At 39.2% G+C, this 25,102-nt stretch overlaps 2 protein-coding genes across 3 annotated transcripts in view; one reads left to right on the top strand and one right to left on the bottom strand.

The window, feature by feature from the left end:
• The window catches only part of LOC120634605, a 111,951-nt gene that overhangs the window by 28,177 nt on the left and 58,672 nt on the right, over positions 1 to 25,102 (bottom strand). For both annotated transcript variants that reach the window (XM_039905334.1, XM_039905333.1), the window contains exons 3-6: positions 17,055 to 17,166; positions 12,117 to 12,247; positions 11,343 to 11,435; positions 4,479 to 4,632 (exon numbers count right to left, since the gene is read on the bottom strand). In XM_039905334.1, coding sequence (XP_039761268.1) covers positions 4,479 to 4,632; positions 11,343 to 11,435; positions 12,117 to 12,247; positions 17,055 to 17,166 — 490 coding nt within the window. The remainder of the gene's footprint in view (positions 1 to 4,478; positions 4,633 to 11,342; positions 11,436 to 12,116; positions 12,248 to 17,054; positions 17,167 to 25,102) is intronic.
• Positions 5,357 to 6,498, top strand: LOC120634606. Its single transcript, XM_039905336.1, has 2 exons — positions 5,357 to 6,250; positions 6,348 to 6,498. The coding sequence occupies exon 1, from the start codon at positions 5,495 to 5,497 to the stop codon at positions 6,101 to 6,103; it is 609 nt and encodes a 202-aa protein (XP_039761270.1). The 5' UTR covers positions 5,357 to 5,494; the 3' UTR covers positions 6,104 to 6,250; positions 6,348 to 6,498.

The raw sequence follows: 25,102 nt of genomic DNA, 5'->3' as shown, positions 1-25,102 counted from the left end.
AAAAAACTACAGAGATCAACAGTCGGGTTGTTGATCTCTGTAGATGGGAGGACGTTGCTGGCCGTCCTCCATTATTTATTCAACTTTTCAGATTCCCTGCACGTGGGTCTTATCGATTATCAGGGAGGCGTACGGACAAGTCCAATTAATCTAACTATCCAAACTCTAAGATGACGTCCTAGCCTCTCGGGAGGTGCTCTTTGTTTGAAGTTTTCCCTGGAAGTAGAGGGGGAGACAGGAGGAGAGAGGTGGACTACAGAAAGGTCAAAAGCCTCGTTTCAATAAACTTACGAGTTGTTTTCAAATTCACTTAGTCAACAGAAATAAAGAGTAACAAATGCTCAAACATTCCATATTTCATCTCTTAGTAAATGTTTTATGCATTGTCGAAGTTGTTTTGGTATCTTTCAAATGTAAATTAGATAATATAGAATAAAATGATAAAACTAATTTTAATGTTCGTCATCAACCCTTTACCGGCCCACTGGGTGACGCCATTTCTATGGCCTGGTCTTCAGCTTCACCCGTGGATAGTTACCACCCTACCGACAAAGACGTGCCGCGAAGCGATTGAGTGTTCCGGTGCGAGATAATGTAGAAACCTGTTAGGGGTATACTCCCTCCTCAAAAAAAAGGCTTCATGACTGCTTACGAGTCATCTCGAAAAGACCGCAGTTTATCTTTTCAATACCTATTTATTTATATACCTAGTATCGTATTATGAAAATTAAGCTTAATGTCCTATAGTCCGCGATAAGTTACACCATACAGATTCTCCTGCTTTTCGCGGACTACAGCAAATTACGCTTTATTTTCATAATATATCATAGAATTCCGCAGAGTAACGTCTGCTTCTAAGTTCTATTACATACGGTAATCTATTTATTCTATATTCCTTTTTATTTTATACTAATACTAATAAAGCTGAAGCTGAGTTTGTACTTAGTTTGAATGTTTTAAATTGCTAAATTTGAGATTAACAGTCGTATTTGGATAATCTTTCATGCATTGATGTTTGATGAATGTTGAGCAAACGAAGAAATAGCGCGGGCAGGTGACGTTACGTGGTATGTCCGGGTATAATGTAAAGAAATTGGAATAGTCAAAATCAATTTATGGGAAACTTATCGGACTTTGTACGCCGACGAAGTTACAAGTCGTGTACAAACCGATTATGGCTATCCAGTTTACTAAAGGCTAAAGGGGTTGGGAAACTTGGGTATACTTGTTCAATTTTTTTCCTACAATTTTTTTTCTAAACTTCGCTTCGCAACGAGAAAATTTGTCGTCTGCATATAAGCGCGCTTATGAGACATACAATTTTTTCACGAATCATAAGCTAAAGAATTTGACAAGCCTTTGTATCGTCCAGGGGCCGTTCATTGGAGTAGATAACTTTAGAAAGCTAGACATGGTTTTAGGTTATCTTAAAAGACATGAGAATAGTTTCCAGCTCAGTGAACTGAAGAGAAATAACAACTACCGTAGAATGATATTCTTTTCTAAAAAAATGTCTTCCTTAAATAACAGCCTCAGCCGTCTTCCTTAAATTTCATCAAAAGCCTATAAAAGTCCACTCCTGGACTAGAGGTCTCTCTCAACGGGTGAGTTTAGCCATAATCACCAAGCAGTGTATGTGTGTGGTGTGGTATGGTGTGGTGTGGTGTGGTGTGGTGTGGTGTGGTGTGGTGTGGTGTGGTGTGGTGTGGTGTGGTGTGGTGTGGTGTGGTGTGGTGTGGTGTGGTGTGGTGTGGTGTGGTGTGGTGTGGTGTGTTGTGGTGTGGTGTGATGTGATGTGGTGTGGTGTGGTGTGGTGTGGTGTGGTGTGGTTCAGTTGAATATAATACATTTGGAACTCTAGATATTGTCCTCGGAAAATTTAAGATACAACACTTTCAAGTTTCTGACTCAGTAGACAGGTGAAGAGAAATAACTAATGTAGCATACTATTCTTAGAGGAAAGGGTTTACTGAAAGGAAGTTAATATAATGGTTTGCACAAACCGGGTGTTCAACAAACTCGTAAGTCGCAATCTAAGCTGAAAACTTGGCTATTATTTTCTCACCTCAACAAACAATAATATTTGCGTCGGGTTTCTCTTGAAGGAGACAGAAATGGAGCTAGTAAAAATATTCAGGAATAAAAAGGCTGACCTACATAAGGATCCAAGGTCTCTCTCAACGGGTGAGTTTAGCCATAATCACCAAGCATCACCAAGATCCAAGTAACCATATCAGAATATAATAAACCATTAGTCAAATCTAAATATACTTAAAAGCTTTATTTATAGAGCTACACAAAACTATAAGAATAATTACTTTGATATAGATTTATTTATTTTACTCGCCCTTTTTTAGAATGTGTGTGTATATTTTTCTTAACTGTACATATGTTTTTCAATAATTTATACTTTTATATTGATAAACAAGAAGCGACTAATGAATCTTTTATCGAAGAGTTTGAGCTTTGACACTGTTTACTAAAGCGATGATTTAAATTAATTTGTCAGTAATAATAATATTTTGTTATTGGGTATACTATAATTTTGAATTACTTGCCCTTCCACCTTCCGACTTCCCGGATACCTATAATCTGGGTACCGTCAAATCAAGAGTGAAAAGGCATCTTCTAGGTACGCGCGCCCCATCTCAGGCTGCATTATCCTTTTCCATAATTTTTGACTGAGTCAAGTGCTAGTCAGAATATTTAGACAGCCAATTGGCACAGTGGGCAGCGACCCGGTTTTCTGACTTCAAGGCCGTGAGTTCGATTCCTATAGCTGGAAAAATATTTGTGTGATGATCATTAATGTTTTTCAGTGTCTGGGTGTTTATTTGTATATTATAAGCATTTATGTGTATTATATTCATAACATCATTCATCAGCTCTCTTAGCACCCGTAGCTGCGCTTACTTTGGGGAATCACTAAACTAAAACGGTTTTTTATGAAAACCGTTTTAGTTTAGTGATTCAATAAATTTCTCATTCTGTGGTTCCCAATAGATAATGCCCCAGGCTTTTTGAGGTTTGGGGACGCTAGGGAAATGGGATCTATGCGTGTCGAACAGTGGATGGATTTTAAATGAATATTTAGGTAGGGTCGACGACCTCGTTTTCCCTCCGAAGGTACTACTTGTCTAGTTTGAAGATCTTCTGAATTTTTGCCCTTTTCTTAGTTGTATGTGTTACACTAAAACTTATGACAGTAATGGTAGGGAGGAATTTTCTTAAAAGTGAAAGTATTTTCATACTGAAAAACGAACTGAGTCCTTCTCCAACTTTTCAAGAAAAGTAAGCTTTTTCGGGCGGGTTTTCTTTCCTAAGTTGTCAATATCCCAAGTAACTCGCAGGAAGAGACGCAAACGCATGGCTGGGAGGTTTTTTTTTTTAATAAATAATTATACTGCGACAATAAACACATCGCCATCTAGCCCCAAAGTAAGCGTAGCTTGTGTTATGGGTACTAAGATATTTATGTGTATTATATTTTTATAAATATAATACACATTTGATGATTTTGCGATTTTGATGAATTCCTCAATGACAAGGTAGAATGGAAGCAGCCAGCCTCGCTCTCATCTCCCGCAAGATAGCAAAATGATTGTAAATGTTGATGTTGGAAAAGAGCAACTACTGAGTTTCTTGCCGGCTCTTCTCGGTAGAATCTGCTTTCCGAACCGGTGGTAGAGTCACACAAACATGCATACTTGACGTTTCAAAAGTGCTTATAAAGTAGGCCTACTTGAAATAAATGAATTTGAATTTGAATTTGAATTTGAAATACTTATAATATACTATATATACAGATAAATACCCAGACACTGGAAAACGTGGGGATAGGACTTTGAATTGAATATTTTTCACTTTTTACATTTGACATATAATCGAGCAGAGTTTCCCCCTACAACTACTTGATACAGAATGAATGTTTGAGAAGGTAATGCTTCTACTTTTATACGGCTCAGGTACCGTTTACAATGTTGAAAACAAAACAAACCAATAATAATATTTTACGATATTAGTTTCCGGTAAGTTATTTCACAAAATATATTGTTTTTATTCTATTTGGAAAACATTAATTATTTACATACGAATTATATAAAGCAAAATAGAACTATTAAAGCAATTCTACATTAATGAATCCTGTAGTGACGTCACAACAAGTTTATGGCGTAGCGTAGGTATCAGCCAGGGGGGGCAACCGCTAACATTCGTACCGCGGATAATTTTTTTTTATGAATGTTATATTTTAACACTTAGGTATTATCCTATTACGGTCCAAGAGGAATCAAAAAAATCATATGTCATAAAAATTGGTCCAGCCGTTCTTGAGTTATAAATGGTGTAACTAATATAACTTTCTTTTATATATATAGACTAGCTTTCCCCGCGAATTTCATTTCGCCTTTATATTTTGTACACCACAATGTCTTTGTAAAGTACAATACGTACTTACTCCAGTAGGAGTTGTTACTTACCTTCAGCCACGGCTGCTTTCTTCAGCGCACCCATCGATATGCTCTTCCTCGGAACGGAGTCTTCCTTGGGCCACGCGAACTGGTTCCGGTACTCCGTGCTGACCATCACCTCGGGTTCCTTCGCAGCCAGCACTTCGCCTAGCGCTGTAGTCGCCTGGAATAAGACTCATGTTAATTCCTATTTATTTACTTATTCAGAGCACTAACAACATGGTTACTACACGTTTTTAAATAAAGCACACACACAAAAACATGGACTGATATGCACGTCAATTACAAGTGCACATAGCATCATGTGAACTTAATTTGACAAGAAATTCAGCTCACCGATAAGTGTTCGCCGGCGAACACCGGCGCGGATTCGGGCCACTCCTCCGGTGAACGTGCGTGTGGGTACCAAACCGGCACCAAACTGTGACCCACAAACCTCGGGAGCGTCGAGCACCAACACCACCGTAGCTGGGCAATCTACCGTCAGGGACGGAGTGTACACTGGCGATCATTTTGATCCCGATGGAAACCCGAACCAGACGCAGAGCGCAACGGGCTCCGGCGGGAACAACACCGCTCGACCCTCCACAAAAACAACACCAACAACAACAACAAACAAACAACAACATCCTAACTCAAGGTTTAAACCGCGACAAAGGAAACGTAACCGTGGAACAGCTGGAGGGAACCGAAACGACGCCAAATCGTCATCGGACCCTCTACATAACAAAAGAAACAGGTTAGACGACACAATCTCGCCAAGGGGCGAACACAAGAGACCACGTACTGACCACCAACAAACACACGACGCGGGAGGCTCCTATGCCAAAGCAGTACAAGCACACCTGAGTGTTGCCATTACAACTGCACCCAGACAAGACTTAACACAAAGCGAAGCGAACAACATCCAAGGCCAAATACAAAAGGCGATCTTCGCAATTTGTTTTGAACCTCGGGTACAAGGGCAAACAAAATACGCACCGGCATTTGAGGGAAAAGCCTTCCTTAGCGAAGGCGTCCTAAAAATGTGGTGCCATGACGACCGAGCCCTATCCTGGCTTAAGGAACTTGTTCCCAAACTGACTTCCCCAAAGGTGGGAACAGGGCTCACAGTGATACAACAATCCGACATACCGGTCAGGGTGAGGTCAGGGCTTTTTGTACCCGACTTCGATGCGGAGATTGGACACCTTTACGAAGTCCTCTCACTGCAAAACCCTTGGTACAACGTATCGCTGTGGACCCTGTACAGCTACCAAAAGACCACCAGCAGCCCTCCTGGAGTATTCCTAATATTAGGAATACCCAAGGAAGAGCTACCCAACATCCTAGCACGCGGCCGGAAAGTCGCCTATTCCACGGGCTCGATCTACATACGCTTCTTCACGGACGAAGGGCTAAGCGACGTACCACCCGAACAGGAGGCAACGTCAGCAACACCTGGGCCAAGAATGGAAGTAGACGAGCCATGTGGAGTACGGGAAACGACACCAGAACCCTCCGTTGGCACTGTCCTCGACAACATTGAGGCGCTGCTCACGGAGGGTCAGGCCGACCACCCGCAAAGAGCCAACACCAACACAGTAGACCCGACAGCCCCCGCCGCGAAACCACCGGCGCAGAGGGCACCATAATCAAAATCGTCCAAACCAACCTCCAGCATAAACACCTTGCGACGGCTACCCTTCGTAGACAGCTGGAGGTTGAAGCCGACACCGTCGCCCTGATTCAGGAGCCATGGGTCAGAGCCAACAACATACGCGGATTTGGAAACTGCAACGGTAAGATCTTTTCAAACAGCGTAAACGAACCACCAAGAACATGCATCTACATTCCACAATGTATCTCTGCAATACTACTCACACAATACTGTTCCAGAGACATGACAGCAGTCGTCATAAAGAGTGGACTCCACCAAGGCATGAACGCGACACCAAAACCGCTGGTGCTAGCGTCACTATACATGCCAATTGAACAACAAATACCACCAAAAGAACTAACAGACCTGATAACACACTGCGAGGTGAACAACAAGGACCTCATAATCTCAGTGGACAGCAATGCACACCATAACCTATGGGGAAGTACGACAAATAATAAAAGAGGTGAGCAACTTGTCTCCTATCTATTAACAACTAACCTAACCATACTAAACAAGGGCACCGAACCAACGTTCGTGTCCAGTAGATATCAAACCATTATAGACCTAACATTAGCGACGATAGAGATCAGCGACCAGGTAAAAAACTGGCACGTAAGCGACGAGCCTACACTATCCGACCACAGACGCATATGCTACGAACTGGACCTAATAAAAACGCAATGGATACCTAAAAGAAATCCAAGGAAGACCAACAGACAAAAATACAGAGAACTCTTAAAAAATAAAACAGACGCGGTGAAACCGACTGAAACGCACAGTTGCAATAACATAGAGGAAAATGTAAAAACAGTTACCAAACATATAACAACAAGCTATGAGCAATCATGCCCACTAAAAACGACCAACACCAAACAAACACCAAAACACAACTGGTGGGGTCACGACTTGGAAAGACTAAGGAAACGTCTGAGACAACTGTTCAACAGGGCCAAAAACACCAGACATGAATTAGACTGGGACAAATTTAAGGAGGCCCAATAACAATATAATAAACGCATCAGAGACAAGGAAAACAACTCCTGGCAGAAGTTCTGTACCAGCATCGAATCTTGTGACGGTGCTGCCAGAATCAGGAAAATTCTGGCCCGAGACAATAACCGTACACTTGGTTCATTGAAAAAACATGACGGAACATACACAAAGAACGACAAAGAGATGAGCGAAACACTGATTGAGACCCACTTCCCAGGCTGTAAAATAGTAAATGCACCAGACTGGAACAATCACGGAGTAAGACATCCCAGCGAAGAAGACTGGAACCTCGCAAACAAAATAGTCACACCAGAAAGACTAACATGGGCCATTAATACTTTCCACCCATTCAAGACGGGAGGAAATGACAACATCTTTCCAGCACTCCTACAATGGGGCCAGACCCAACTGACTCCCTGGCTAACAGCTATATACAAGGCTTGTATAGCCTACAGATACATACCACTGGCCTGGAGAGAAGTCAAAGTTATTTTCCTCCCAAAACCAGGAAAAAGTGACTACACCCTACCGAAATCCTTCAGACCAATAAGTCTGACGTCGTTTCTCTTGAAAACGCTAGAAAGACTGGGGGACCGATTCTTAAGAGATGGTGCACTGAGGGACCTACCCCCACACCCAAACCAACACGCCTACAACACAGGCAAATCAGCCGAAACCGCGCTACACTCAGTTGTAACCAAAATAGAACGAGACTTAGGAAACAAGATATCAACATTAGGAACTTTCATCGATATCGAAGGAGCCTTTGATAAAACAACTTTTAACAGCATAGACAAAGCTCTATCACGCTACCAAGTACACCCAACACTGCGCAGTTGGATAAGAGCGTTACTGGAGCACAGAATAATAGAAGTGGATATAAACGGAACTACAAAGGGAATAGTAGCCAGAGGTTGTCCACAAGGAGGAGTTCTATCACCAATCCTCTGGAACCTGGTTGTCGACGACCTTATAACAAAGCTCAACACAAGTGGATTTTACACTATAGGGTACGCAGACGATATTGTTATTCTCATCAGCGGTAAACTAGAATGCACGCTATGCGAAATCATGCAAAGAGCTCTGCGACTAATTGAAAGATGGTGTAAGGAAAACGATCTTTCAGTAAACCCTAAGAAAACAGAGCTGGTTCTCTTCACTAACAAAAGGAAACCGGACATACCAAAATTACCCACCCTGTTCAACACGAGCCTCACCCTGTCTAATGAAGTAAAATACCTAGGAGTCACCTTGGACAGTAAGCTCAGCTGGAAAAGACACATAGAAGACAAAACAAACAAAGCAACTATTATACTACACCAATGTAAACGCATGCTAGGTAAAACTTGGGGACTAAAACCTAAAATAATGAACTGGCTTTACCTAGCAGTAGTAAGGAGTACTCTGGCATATGCTGCACTCATATGGTGGCCAAGAACAGAACTCATAACCACCCAGCTAGAACTACAAAAACTTCAACGACAAGCGTGCCTAGCCATCACTGGCGGCATGAGCACGACACCAACAACGGCGCTTGAAACCATACTGGACATCCCGCCGCTCCACTTATATATCAAAAAGGAGGCTACACTTGCAGCCCTGAGACTCAAAGCCTCAGGACTCTGGAAGAACACCAGCGCAGCACACACCAAAATCCTGGAAGAGGCGTACAAAAGACAACCACAACTAGAGTGGAAATGCGACAAAATTAGCAAACGCTACATATTAGACAGGCAATACAAAATAAACATAGGAAAAGAACAAAGTAGTAAAACAGAACAAAACACCATCGAAGTATACACGGACGGTTCCAAAAGCAAAACAGGCACAGGATCCGGTATAGTATGCCCGGAGCTAAACATGAGGATCAGCTACCCACTTGGTAAGAACAATTCTGTCTTCCAAGCAGAGTGCGTCGGCATCAGCACTGCAGCCATAGCGATGACAAACAGAAAGGTAATGAACAATAAAATAATCATAAACTCTGACAGCCAAACGGTTCTCCGTTCCCTGGCCAGCAGCAGCACAACCTCTAATCTCATATACGACTGCCACAACGCCCTGGAAACACTCGCTGCCTCTAATGACATCACCCTAAGGTGGGTCAAAGGGCATGACGGGAACCCAGGCAACGAAGCGGCGGACTCACTAGCTCGCCAAGCCACAACACTGAAGGTAGTAGGACCAGAACCGATCGTACCGATTCCGTTCAGTGAGTACAAAACATGGCTACATGAACAAACACATAGGGAGCATTCCCTACTTTGGGCCAATGCAAAAGACTGCAAACAAACCAAAATAGCTTTCCCTAACCTAAACCAACACCTAACTAACAAACTACTCCGCCTGGATAGAAGCAAACTTAGGAAGGTGGTGGGACTCATAACAGGACATAGCTCCTTAAACAGACATCTTTCCATTATAGGTGTCACCGACAGTCCTCTTTGCAGAGCATGCATGGAGAAGAATGAAACACCTACGCACGTGATGCTGGAGTGCACGGGCGTGACAGAGCAACGCGATATCTACCTGGGATCACCAGCCACTATCCCAGAAATCCTCAGCAACCTGGGCGGCATGCTGGGATTCTGGAACGAGCTTGGATGGCTGGAGTAGCGAGCAACATTGGGAAATTTCACGTACAACAAGCGAAGCGCTTACGTGCGGAAACTGCCCAGGAGAAGAAGAAGAAGAAGAAGTGTTCGGTGATTTTTTTTTCTTAATTCTAATCTTATATCTTAAAACGGACAATTCTTGTATATATATAATTGTATACAGGGGATTTCGGGGGCGATACATCGATCTATCTAGGATCCATTTATATTGGAATCTCGGGCAAAAACTGCAAAAAATATCCTTTTCGAGAGATTCTGATGCGTGCGATGCGTGAACGGTAAACGTTACGCCAAACGTGGGAAGTATGTAGTAAGTATATCGGAATTGTTATTTCTTTAAAGTTCTATAAAACAGTCCGCGACAACATAGGAATATTTTTTAAGTCGGCTCATTCGCGGACGAAGTCGCGCGGGTCCGCTAGTTCTTCTTTAAAGTGTAAAACCTGAGCCTATTACTAAACTCTGCTGTCCGTCTGTCACCAGGCTGTCTCATGAACCGTGATAAATAGATAGTTGAAATTTCCACAGGTGATGCCAAACCAGAACAAAATTAAATATTTAAAGGGTCTCCCTCACAACAGACATAGACGTGCCTCCAAGCTACGTAGACAACGACTATGAGTATGGGCTTATTTTAACTGCCACATAACAGGTTAGCCGGCTAACATGGCATTTAACTTAAGTACTAAATACTTTTTTTTCTAAATTACTCGAACGAAACCAGCTTGCGATTTCATTCTAAGGGTCATCTTATCATAACTCTTAATTGGTGTTGCAAATTATCATCATCATATCACCGGCCCTCTACAGGGCAAGGGACTCCCCGAACAATAAGAAGGGGTTAAGGCCGTAGTCCACCATGCTGGCCTAGTGCGGATTGGTGGACTTTGAGAACATTATGTAGATCTCTCAGGCATGCAGGTTTCCTCACGATATTTTCATTCACCGTTAAAGCTAGTGATATTTTAATTACTTAAAACGCACATTACTTAGAAAAGTCAATGGCTGGGATTCGAACTCGGCCCCCCTAAAGTGAAGTCGAATTCCTGCCCACTACCACTAGTATTTTGGTATAAATACCCACGGGCCGGGTGAATTTTCAAAACTCAGAAGATGAAAGGATGGACGGACCCTGGATTACTGCATTGAATTTTTGTAATGAATATTGTATGTAAAGCTTACTGGTATGTCATTTAAAATAATAGTATAACTTTGGATCTATATAACTTGATATTATGGTTTTAAGAATAACTAATTATAGTATCGGACAGTCACGGGCCACCGAGCGGAAACTTCTAGAACAATAATTATTGGTCGACGAATGACACAAAGTACCGATGATAAAAATGTTTATAAAGTTTGTTTATTCATCATCATTTTATCCATTGCCTCCTATAACCTATATTGCAGTCCTTTACAGGGCACAGTTCGCCTCTCAGAGTGATGGTTTAGGCCATTATCCACCACGCTGGCCAAGCTCGGTTTAACACGCCCTTGAGAACTTTATGTAGAACTCTCAGGCTTGCGGATTACTTCACGTAGTTTTCCGCATCACTCGATGAAGAAATGTTAAATAATTTGACTGTAAATAAAATTCTGAGTAAGGAGGATATTTCTATTTACCTTTGGCTCCACGGTGTCTGTCCATCGCGGCTGACGAGGGCCTTCGGACTTGCTGCGTCGCCCGGCGCGCTCTGAATCATTCCTCTGAGCGCTCTAAGAACAATATATACAGATTTATTACAAGAAACGTTTCTATGCAATATTTTCAATGCCTTCTTCATCATGATATCAATCTATAACCGGCCCTCTACACGGCACGGGTCTCCTCCCACGCGGGACGCGGATTGGTGGACTCCACACCAGTGGCGTGCATAAAGGGTATGCACAGGGTATGCAGATGATATAAAATGAAGAAAATCTCCAGTACGAGTTATAAAAAACTTAGGGATAGGCTTTGTAAGAGTTATAAAAAGCCTAAGAGTTACTTATAACTTGTACTGGAGATTTTCCTTAATTTATCTCATCTGCATACTCTGTGAATACCCACTGCTCCACACATGCACGACCATGATTGATTCTAATATGTAAGTATGTATACAGGCTATTACATCCGTTTACAGTAAACAGTATAGTGTTATTTATATTTTCTTCAATCTTTATACTCCACGCTAAGCAAATATACCTATAGATATTTGGATGTTACTCTTGTATTGTTGTTATTTCTGTATTGTTAGTCTTGTATTGATGTTTATTTATTTATATGTGAGACGTTCTTTATATTTCATTCTCGATTCTCCTAACTATCCTCCTAACTATAATCGAACTAAGATTTTTTTTGTTCCCATAATGACAGATTTTGGAGTTATCCGGGTTGGCAACCATAGCGGAACTCACCCGGGCGCGGTCGAAGGCTACCCCATGCTGGGCGCGTATGTCGTCCACTGGCGCGGGGTCAAACAGGTCGTTGGTCTTGTACGCCACGCCAGGGTACTTCTTCCGGCGCGGCATAGCTGGTTCTATCGCTCCTGAAAACAAATAAATTTTAAAACAGAGCCCAATTGGCCATAGGTCACTGGTTAGCATCTCGGTTTTCCGTTTAGGGGTACCGAATTCGATTCTTAGCGGTTTAGTATCATGGTGAAAACATCGCCATGATGCGCCAGTCGGTCGATTGACTGCCGACTGGCGCAGTGGGTAGCGACCCTGCTTTCTGAGTCCATGGCCGTGGGTTCGATTCCCACAACCGGAACATGTTTGTGTGGTGAACATGGATGTTTTTCAGTGCCTGGGTGTTTATCCATCCCTATCCCTATCCCTACTAATATTATAAATGTCAATGTAAGTTTGTTTGTTACGCTTTCACGCAAAATGTACTCAACCGATCCTCATGAAACTTTGTACACATATTCTTGGAAGTGTTAGAAGTAATATAGGATACTTTTTATCCCAATATTAAACTCGGTTCCTTTAGGAGAGGGAATGAAAATGTTTGACGATTTTGCACCATAACTCCGACAAATTATAACCGATTTAAATAATTATTTTTGTATTATAGATGTTATAATATGTGTTTAATTTTGCCCATATTTTGTGTAGATCTGGTGAATGTGGTTTGAGATAGAGGACAGAACTTCTCAACGCACAGCAGCAAATCCCTCATATAAGGCTTAGCGATACTGATACTGAATACTTTATTTTTTTTAGAACTACAACTTGAATGCCACATCAAAAAACAAAATCAAACGCAGACGAAGTCGCGGGCAATATCTAGTATATTATAAGTATGTAAAAAAAATCTCTTTTCTCGAGTTCGTATATGGAACCTTTTTTAAAGTCACCAGTGTTATTTATAGTCATAAGTGAAATTGAAAAATATATATTTGCTTTCAATTCAATTCTTGTTTATGGATTTTGTCTGTGCCAACTGGGCACAAGGTAAGAGTTTGTTTTAACAAGAAATTACTTTATTTAAATACCTGAAGTAACCATATTATTATTGTAATTGGTTGATAACTTTGTAAATAAATCTTGTAGTTTTACAGAAACGCAAAATCGTCTTTATTTTAACTACCCATTGATGGGGATGTTATGAACATTATTATAAGTATTTATGAATATTATTCATAATAATATTCATCAGTCATCTTATTTATTTTATTTAATCAATTTTATTGCATAATATAGGAAACACGCACAGGAACATTTACATTAACATAAATTATATGCAAAAGGCGGCCACTATCATCACTATCTCATAGATTGCTCTTTTCCAACATCATTTTAAAGTTTAACAATCTTTAGAATTTTTCTGTTTTGTGAGAGATTTGAGCGGAGTAGCCTGCTTGCAAGCAGCCTTTGAGAACATTATGTAGAACTCTCAGGCATGCCGATTTCCTCACTATATTTTCCTTCACCGTTGAAGTTAGTAATATTTTAAATATTTAAAACGCACACAGAATAGTTAGAGGTGCGTGTTGGGATTCGAACTTGGCCCCCCGAAAGTGAAGCCGAAGTCCTAACCTCTGGGCTATGACCGCTATATAATACAACATTTAATATTTGCGACCGTCTGTGGGATATTAACTTTTGTTTAGTAAGATGTAAATGTAAGACACTTCAACCTTAATATAAGGCAGCCTGTGACCTCATTGTTCTCATTTACATGTAAATTTTATTGTCCTTTCGTCTATTTTGGGTGAACGAGCCACTAAAAGTGTCGTAAGTATAGCTTCAGAGGGGAGATTGTTTAAGAAACTGCTGAGTTTCTTGCCGGCTTCTTCTCGGTAGAATCTGCCTTCCGAACCGGTGGTAGAGTCACTACAAACAGACAGACTTGATATTTCAAAAGTGCTTATATTAGGCCTACTTAAAAAAAAATGAATTTTGAATTTTGAAAATCGTTTTTCATTTATGCAATTGCTCTAACCAAGTTGCTCTTCTAATAATTTTGAATGATAGTGTGGTGACAACAAAAAAAACACCTGCTAAGTTTGTTGTGGGCTTTTTTAGACCTGGACGCATTTGGAACTCTCGTAGCTTTAGATTTAAGTTTACGAATATGGTTATCGCCATCATCTCACTACCGCGTACTTCTCATGCAATGTACGGATCAAAAGTTCCACTTGAACAAAGATATTTTGACTTTGACTTGAATAGATAAAAAGGTTAAATTTGTAAAATCGCTGATTCCAATAGTTTTTACCACAACAGTAAGTTAGCCCTTAACTGATGTTAAGTGATGGAGTAAACAAAGAAAAGCTTCAAGCTTTATTTTTAACTTAGAAACGAAAAAAAATCTGTTCATCCGTTCGGGAGCTACGATGCTACAGACAGACACCACACACACACACACACACCCACCCACACCCACCCACACACCCACACACCCCCACACACACACACACACACAGACGCGTGAAACTTATAAAATCCCATCGTTTTCCCGTCGGCGTTAAAAATAGTATGTGCAACAAATAGTAAATTGTTCATTAGAGATATTATTTTAAGTTGTCATGTTGTCCTAATCCCAGAGTTGCCTGGCAGAGATCGCTACTAAACGATAAGGCCGCCTTTTGTATTCCACTCCTATCTTTGTATTTCTCTCTATTTTTCCTTCATTTGCCTTACTGTGTCGTGGTGTACAAATAAATAGTTTAAATAAATAAATAAATATTTCACTAACATATAAAGCTGAAGAGTTTGTTTGTTTACTTGAACGCGATGATCTCAGGAACCGATTCGAATAATTATTTTAGTGTTGGATAGCTCATTCATCGAGGAAGGCGTTAGAGTATATATTATCACGCTAATACCATAGCACCAATGAAGAATGTTTTAAAAATGTTTTATTTTTCCTTATGAATGTTTCTGTTGCATGCGCTGTTTAAACGGTTAAAGTTTCGATATAATCATGTATATATGTTGTTCCCCTTACGTTCTAAAAAAAGTCCGTAACAGCATATGACGGCCGATTGGCGCAGTTTGCAGCGACCCTGCTTTCTGAGTCCAAGGCCGTGGGTTCGATTCCCACAACTGGAAAATGTTTGTGTGATGAGCATGAATGCTTTTCAGTGTCCGGATGTTTAAATGTATATTATAAGTATTTATGTATTTTATTCATAAAAATTTTCAACAGCTATCTTAGTACCCATAACACAAGCTACGCTTACTTTGGGGCTAGATGGCGATGTGTGTATTGTCGTAGTATATTTATTTATTTTAAGGTTGACTTTTACGCGGACGAAGTTGCGATGGACCGCTACTCATAAATAATGTTACGGATTAAATTTCATTCGCGCTGGTGGGAAGACAGCTTTAGGTAAGTACGTACTATCATGAAATGAAACGCCCACGTTGCTAATATAGGTTTCAAGAAGGATGCACGTAGGTAGCAGTGGAGGTTAGCCCTTAACTATATATACTATAAGATATACTTAGAGATATAACTTTATATATTGGCTGAGATACGATTACATGCTATCCTACGTACTAATCTATATATATATAAAAGAGAAAGTGTGTGGGTATGTTCCGTCTAGGCTCCGAAACGGCTGGACCGATTTCAATGAAACTTTCAGGGAATCTCCGGATCGACCTATCGAGTAATCCTGTAAAGTTTGGTGACGATCGGTGCACTCCTATTTTTGAATTGTCAAACTGTCAAATACAGCTTTTATTTACTATGATGATATTCTATTGTTGGGTGTACATGGGTGTAGATAATGATCTTCACCCGCTCGAGAAGAGAATGAATACGGAGAGAAATAAATGATTTAATATATTATGGAGACTTAAATTAAAAATTTAACGATGTAAGTTTATTGTTTAAATAAAATAAAGCAAAATCTAGACCGGCGAAGCGGACTGGGTACGCCAGTATTAAAATAATAATAAATAAATTTACTAAGACAATACACCCAGCACCATCTAGCCCCAAAGTAAGCGTAGCCTGTGTTCAGTGGCGTGCACAGGGTTTTTGACCAGGGTATGCATAAAGAAGGAAGTTGCCATAAAATGGATAAATCCTTCGCATTTTTGAGTTATACAAAAATTGTAGGGTATGCAGTGCTTTTGTGCATGTATGAAGTGCACGCCACTGCCTGTGTTATAGGTACTAAGATGACTGATAAATATTTTGATATCTGTAGGTTTATGTGTATTATTTTCATAAAAATATTCATCAGCTGTCTTAGTATTATATATTTTTTTTTTTATATATTATGGAAATTGGGCTTATTTTGATATACTCCGTAAAAACAGGAGAATCTGTATAGTATAGTGCTATTTATATTTTCTTCAATCTTTATACTCCACGCTAAGCAAATCTACCTATAGATATTTGGATGTCACTCTTTCACGCAAAAACTTCTGAACCGAACTGATCGTTTGAACTTCGGTTAAGATCTAATCTTGGGTTCACGTGATTATGAAATACCTACATAAAAAAAACATTTACTAGTTCGCGTCACCGATGACTTTGACATGCTTGTGACATATCATATAAATGCACTCCTACTAATATTATGTACTTATTTATCCATATTACAATGAGTTAATAAGTCTAAAAGTTCAAATAAGTTTTGTATTTGTATTCATTTTAATGTCAACATCTCCTGAAGATGCTCCGGTTTCGGAGCGACACATGCGTAGAGGGTACATTGCCGAAGATCTGTTTGGTGTGGAGTATAAGGTTTGAAGAAATTATAAATTACACTATACAGATTCTCCTGCTGTTCGCCGAGTATAGCAAATGAAGCTTAATTTTCATAATTCTTTACTGTTATTTTGTCGTGTTTGTTTTATCTAGCTACAGAAGTGGAAGTGTTTTCTCACCCCGTGCAATGGGCAGGGCGGAGGGCGGAGTGGGGGCGGGCTGCTTCATCACCCCCTGCTGCTGGTCCTTGTGCTCGTGCCATCGGTATGTGCTGCGGTACTCCGAGTGCAGCTGGAACAAAATAGTAACATATTAATGAATGAATGAATGAATGAATGAATGAATGAATGAAATACACTTTATTGTACACAAAATAAAAAAAGAACAAGCATTTAAAAAAAAAATACACAATTAAAATAAAGGAGTAAGGGTACATTAGGCGCCCTTATCGCTTATTTATTAGTATTTCAAAATTAAAAAATTCTTAATTCAAAATTCATTTATTTCAAGTAGGCCATATAAGCACTTTCAAAACGTCAAATCTGTATGTTTGTAGTGACTCTACCACCGGTTCGGAAGGCAGATTCTACCGAGAATTCTATTTTATTTATTTATTATCATCATCAAATACATATTTTTATAGGTTAACCAAATAGGTACGAAATTTAATTATAATATTTATATTTTTTAATATTATAATAAAATTTTAGGAAAGTGTACAGTGTAAACTATATTTAAAGTCGCTAGACTTTAAAAAGTAGATATACTACGACAATACACACATCGCCATCTAGCCCCAAAGTAAGCGTAGCTTGTGTTATGGGTACACTAAGATGACTGATGAATATTTTTAAGAATAATATACATAAATACTTTGAATATACTTATAAACAACCAGACAATGAAAAACAGTCATGATCATCACAGACATTTTCCAGTTGTGGGAATCGAACCCACGGCCTTGTACTCAGAAAGCAGGGTCGTTGCAAACTGCGCTAATCGGCCGTGAGTAGTGAGTACATCAAGAAAATGGATAATTTTTGTTTAAATTACTCTCGTCACTAGTAATCACAACAAAAAATCAGCATCATATGAGACAACAAAATATCAGCGTATGCTGAGGTGGACACCCTTTCTGTCTGGTGTTACAGACAGACAGTTTGTTTCTATGTTAATATAAGATGCACTGTAACACATCAAAACATGTATGAATACATTACATCTATTAACAGTAAATATTTCAAAAGCATCCCACATAATATTTAAAGCTAAAAATAAATTAATGCAATCATTCTTACTACAACATTCCGTTACAGCAGAAACAGAATGATTGTTACATTGAATGAGTAGATCATAGATAATAGTAAAATTGAATTTAGTTTAGTCTAATGGCGAAGTGTATTAATTTATTATAGAAAATTAAGTTTCCTATGTAAGTGACTTAGGTCTTTTCATGGGAATAAATGTCTTTAAACCTAAACCTGAATACTTTTTCTCTCTCTTGATATCCAGAAGTAATAATTAGAGACTGTGTCCAGTCGTCTTTGCTGGACAGAGCAAAGTTTTCTGAGAAAGTGTTTCGTGTCAGTTACAAACAGTGTCTACCTTTGGGCACAGCCTTAAATGTGAAAGTGTACAGCTGAAATTCTAGCTAAGACATTAGATATCATACTTTAATTTAAATCATGGACAGGTTGAGTGCCGTAATTAATATTATATGACTGATGGTAACGAGAGAAATACTCAATTATAATTTTTGCAATCGAATTGTAATATGAGATTGTGAGGTGTACGTTTTGCACTAGATTTGGCCTTCACACGCGCGTAGATTTAAGATATTAATACCCAAAGCAAAGAGATATTATAAGTTTGAGCGATTTATATATTATTGTAGTGTTTTAACTACCTCGTGGCTTTGTTGTTAGCATGTCTTCGGAACACGAGGTTCGATGATCAAAGGTATTGGATTTTCTCTCTTAAAAATTCTCAAGTACCAGCCCGGAGTTAAAAACTTGATGATGTCCACGACCTAGCATTGAAACGTTTGAAGCTTATACTATAATTCTCTAATTCTCATCAGTTTCTAACAGTGGCGAACACAGGGTTTTTGACCAGGATATGAATAAAGCAAGTATATTAAAGAATCTGGGTATGCCGTGGTTTTGTGCATGTATAAAGTGCACGCCAATGGCTTCAACGTGTACCGGACGCTATGCGGCACGTATTTCTTAGTTGGTTTGTAATAAACCGTCCGAGAAGTGTAGAAAGGATTCCCGCACGTCATAAAGCAAGACAGAGGGACATGCCGTGGTGCTTTTTAGTTCGGGTATACCCCCTAGGGCGGAGTCCCAAATAGCCAAACAAAAAGAGGTAGCCATAAAGCTTTTCCACCGTGAAAAAGGGTGGCAACTAGCCACGACCAAAGCAGACAACACCCGGAAGGTTGAGAGTTGTGTGTCGGGTAAAATGTGAAATATGTCGTACAAGTTATCAAGGTACTGCATTGCGACAATGTAGCCCACTTCGCAACTCATTTGCATAATATACTCCACTTCTTGGCACGTAAAACTTTGCTTAGCAAGCTTATTATGAGTGATGTGCTAGTATTGTGCCAGTGAGATCAGAATAATCGGTTTTTTAGTGTAAGTATCTCACGTTCGGCTCTTCTCCGTTTAGCCTAGACCAATCGGGGGTACGGGCCTCGAGGTCACGCCCCCTATCCCTGGCTTTTCCTTACAGGCAGGCTCTGCTACCTGGACTTTGTTTTCGGCACTTTATAATAATAATATTTTTTTATGAATAATATACATAAATACTTATAATATACAGATAAACAACCACTGAAAAACATCCATGTAAATGGAAAATGTTTGTGTGATGAACAAACAAACATTTTCTATTTACAAGAAAAGTTAGAGGTGCGTGCCGGGATTCAAACTTCATTCCCCCAAAATTGATGTCGAAGTCCAATAGGCTATCACAACTTTCAGCAGGGTTTGAATCTGTGGATACGCCTTTAGAGCATGTTATTTGTTCGCAAAGTTTTGGAGATAACAATAAAATTACTTTTGGGACGTACGGGAGGGGTAACGGATGAAACCACGGGAAGCAGCTAGTTTAATATATACTACAGAAAATTAAACGATATGTCAATGCCACAGCATCGTGCAAAATGAATGACAACTGACATGGCTTGAGCGACAGAGACTCGTTTCTTAGAGTTTAAAGCGAATTTTTAGTCTGTATTTTAGTGGTGAATAGAATTTTATAAAATATAGAATTTGTAGTTTGAATCATTCGAGCCATTAAGTTGAAATAAAAAATACCAGAAAGATTTTGGCCTTGTAGTTCCCATTATTGACGGCCGACTAGCGCAGTGGGCAGCGACCCTGCTTTCTGAGTCCATGGCCGTGGGTTCGTTTCCCACAACTGGAACATGTTTGTGTGATCAACATGAATGTTTCTCAGTGTCTGGGTGTTTATCTGTATATTATAAGTATTTATGTATAATGTATATTATCCATAAAAATATTCATCAGTCATCTTAGTACCCATAACACAAGCTACGCTTACTTTGGGGCTTGATGGCGATTTGTGTATTGTCGTAGTATATTTATTTATTTCTTTATTAATCAAACTAACAACTTTTGTTCTACGACTTTTCAAAATTCAGAATTAATCTATTTCATACAAAAATAATAATAAATCATGTTATTTCTGTTAATTTACATTACACTGTGCAACATGTCCCTGTTTGTGCAACTCTTTCGTACGTGCTCGCATGGGCATGCGAGAACGTACGAAAGAGTCGTGGTTTGCGCATGTTGCCAGTGTTACATTAAAGAGTAGTAAGAAGTAGAGTATCTATGTAAAATATTGAATATTGAATCTTTTACAAACTATGCAGTTAAAACAAAAGTCGTAGAACAATAGTTGTTAGTTTTAATATAAACAATTATAGGCCGAGAGCTTTCTGATATTATTTATTGAACCCTGTATATTATATTTAATATTATATATCCTGTATGTTAAAACACATTAAAATTGATCTCGTAAATGACGATTATTCGCGGCATGAAAGCATTTATCGTTGTTAGGGCACTCTTGACACTGCAGCGGAAGGTAAACTGTTAATTTGAACAGTATTCGCTCGCAGCGAGACAGACGGCAATTTCACGAAAGTCGGTTATCAGAGCAGTGTGCCAGAACGTGAACGTGGCATTAATTGAGTTGCGATACATCGCCGTTGGGACTGGGGTGGCCAAGTCACATCCTATTTTATTATTACAGTCCAAAATCCATGTAGCAAATCGGAAGGGATCAAGTAATTATTCGTTATATCAAACGTGGCGCGGTGGAATCCATGAGGGTTTCCCCACGTTAACGATTACCCTCAACGTACCCTCGATTTTGTCACAATCCCTCAAATAGATCTTCACCAAATTAAAATGGGTTCAAGTTTACTAAGTTATGACATACCAAAATAAAAAAGAATGATCAAAATCGGTTCATAATTAGCGGAGTAATCGCGTGAAAAATATACAAAAAAAAACATACAGTCGAATTGAGACCGTTCTCCTTTTTTTAAGTCAGTTGAAAAGAAGATATATATTATAGATATTCGACTTTTATAAGTGGTTTTTGGCACAAACTCTACATTTTTGTCAGATCTAATATTTTCTTGTTCGTAATTTTTACGGGTGTACAGTTTTAATTTAAATAATATCTATAACGACCTTGGGATAGTGAGGGACGGAAATTAACGGGCATAAGTGTATAGTTTAACGGGTAATGTTTAGCAAACAATAAAGGTACTTGATACCTAACCAACAGTTCATTATCAGCCTATAATAGTACACTTCTGGACTAAAGGCTTCTCTTAACACAATAGTTGGTAGTAGTAGCACAGGCAACGCTGCTGCCCGGTGTCAATTCTATTCGTACAAGTTCGCTTGAAGAGTACGGGTGGTGACTACTTTTTTCTCATTCACCACATGGCAAGTTAATAAAACAAAGTATATTATGGCAGTCAGTTTTAAAAAAAACAATTTCTATATTTTTCAGGACACTCCTAACCATAAATATGTACACCCTAACATTGGAATTGCCGTGCGGAATAATTTACGCGCTGCGACGCTCGGTGTTTATACTGGCCACGTGGTTATTGTATAAGTTATAGTTAGCTAGTTAGTCAGTTAGTCAGTCTGCTATACTGTATAGAGATATTGTGTATTCATGGTTACTGTTGCAAATCAATCCCTTGCAAACAGTTAAGAAAATGAAATGAAGCATTAATTTTGCTAAGAATGGGTTAGTTTTTGGCGTTTAGGATATAATGTTCCAACATATTCTGCTGATACATCAACATGCCAAATTAAAACAATAAATTATATTAATAATAATCTGAATTGTTATCAATTCCTACTTCCCTATCCCTATCCCTACTTCCCTATCCCTACTTCCCTATCCCTATCCCTACTAATATTATAAATGCCAATGTAAGTTAAAACTACAAAGTCAAAGTCAAAGTCAAAAATATCTTTATTCAAGTAGGCCCATAGGTGGCACTTTTGATGCGTACATAAGAATTACACGGTAGTGAGATGATGGCGATAAATACATTCGTAAACTTAAAACTAAAGCTACGAGGGTTCCAAACGCGTCCTGGTCTAAGAAGAAGCCCAGAACAAACTTAGCCGGGTGTTTTTTTTTTGTTATCACCATCTCACGATGTCATTTTAAATTATTAGAAGAGCAACCTGGATAGAGCAATAATTTACACCCAAGCTTTTTTATCGTTTACGTAGTCCTTTATACTATAATAGGACTTTTCTATAAGCTTACGTTTAATACAAACTTTGAACTTTTTAAGAGACATCTCCAAGATGTCAATTGGTAGTTTATTGTAGAATTGTATGCAATTTCCTTTAAACGAATTATGAATTTTATGTAACTTAGTATATTGCACTGTAAGTTTATTCTTACTTCTTATGTTTAAATTATTGCAGTCACATTTTTTCTTAAATTTAGAAATGTTTTTATGAACGTACATTAAATTTTCAAATATGTACTGGCTATACACTGTCATTATTTTAAAATCTTTAAATTTATCTCTCAATGACTCTCTCGGACCCGTTTTGTAGATAGAACGAACAGCCCTCTTCTGCAGCACGAAAAGCTACTTAACCGATCCTCATGAAACTTTGTACACATATTCTTGGAAGTGTTAGAAGTAATATAGGATACTTTTTATCCCGACATTAAGCTCGGTTCCTTTGAGAGAGGGGATGAAAATGTTTGACGATTTTACAACATAACTCCGACAAATTGTAACCGATTTATATAATTATTTTTGTACTATAGAGGTTATAATATGTGTTTAATTTTGCACAAACTTTGTGTAGATTGATGAATGTGGTTGGAGATAGAGGACAGAACACATCAGCGGACAGCAGCAAACCCCTCATTTAAGTCTTAGTGAATGAATACTGAATACTTTATAAACAAAATCAAACGCAGACGAAGTCGCGGGCAACAGCTAGTATAAAATAATTTTCTGAGATTTATAGTGTCATATTAAAAGTTCTGAGATTTGTTTTGTCATATTAAGCTAAAGTTAGAGGCAAAAAAATCTTACAAGACATTATACCGCGGTAAATTGCCTTATCTTTGGGGCTAGCATGCGCGCTTCTTGATGCTGGCTGATACCGCTACCACCACCCGCCTGCTAAAACACGGAAACATGGACGAGAAGAAGTTTACGACCGTTTATTTTTACTCATAAATTAATTCGGATATTATTTCCACTTGTGCTCGGAGAGTTGAGAAAACTGTGGGAGAGGAAACGTAGGAAACGTATCTTACGTTTTTATCCTTTCCCCGGGGAGAAAATTGCCTCCTGCCCATGCTAGCCGTACTGTGGGAAGTTACGGTTACACCAATGTTTTGTCCTTGCATCACGCAGCAATGGAGCAACGGATAGACGTGATCTTTGGCATAGAGATACATGGGCTTGATGGCCGATTGGCACAGTGGGCATCGACCCTGCTTTTCGAGTCCAAGGCCGTGGAAAAGGATTGTGTGATGAACAGGATTGTTTTCCAGAGTCTGGGTGCTTATATGTATTTTATAAGTATTTATGTATATTATTCATAAAAAAAATATTCATCAGTCATCTAGGCACCCATAACACAAGCTTACTTTGGGGCTAAATGGCGCTGTGAGCATTGACGTAGTATATTTATGGGCAACTTTTTAGGACAAACGCAGAATAAAGGAGACACAAGCGTCCAGAAATAGTGCTTGTTAGTATTGGCATATAGCTAGTTAAAAGGACGAAGAGTAACAGCTCGTTTTATCCCAGGAAAAGAAACTGTTCCCGAGAGATTGGCAACAGATAATAAAAATAAATCACCATAAACGTGTTTTTGAGCGACCTTAATAATGCTAATGTATATAGTAACCGCATAGCCCCATAAAAACGCTCAGAGCCCCTCAGTGAGATGGAGAGAGCTATCGCAGTATCTCTACGTGATCAATTCAGAAATGTGGAGATTCTTAGAAGAACCAGAGCTACCGACATAAAGCAACGAGTCGAAGTAGTAATGGGACCCGCACATAGTTCGGAGAAAGGATGGACGTCGGGGTCCCAAGGTGCTGGAATGGCAGCCCCGAACTGGTAAGCGCAGCGTTGGTTGACCCCCAACGAGGTGGACAGACGACATTAAGCGCGTCGCAGGTAGCCGCTGGATCCAAACGGCTCAGAACCGTGGTATTTTGAACTCCCTACCAAAGACCTATTGTCCAGCAGTGGACGTCTGTCTGTTGATATGACGATATAGTAATTTGTATAGTGTTTCATATTACTTTTATTTTTATTATAAACGTAATTTCGTAATGGTTTCCATAAACGTAATAGGTCACACGTGATACACAAAAGGTGGGAAATCTCTTTAATGACAAAGAGGTTTCTCATTTCCGTTGATAAAAGACTTTTGAGTCTGAAAACTACATCCGACTGGGCAAATGTACCTAGGTAAATGAAATTTTCTTTTGCTGTTGGGAAATGGGAAAAGGTACCTATGTAAAATATACTAAGTATATAAGCTAAGTATATGTATGCTAAGTATATAAGCCGAAGCCGAAATTTCTAATTTCGGCACCGGCTTCTTCTCCGTTGGGTCAAAGTTTCACAGGCCTCTAACTTTTAAGAGTTATGTGCGTTTTA

Source organism: Pararge aegeria, chromosome 24, assembly GCF_905163445.1.
Source record: "Pararge aegeria chromosome 24, ilParAegt1.1, whole genome shotgun sequence".
Taxonomy (NCBI): domain Eukaryota; kingdom Metazoa; phylum Arthropoda; class Insecta; order Lepidoptera; family Nymphalidae; genus Pararge; species Pararge aegeria.
The sequence above is the reverse complement of the archived record's forward strand: the minus strand, read 5'-3'. Positions and strand labels throughout refer to the sequence as shown.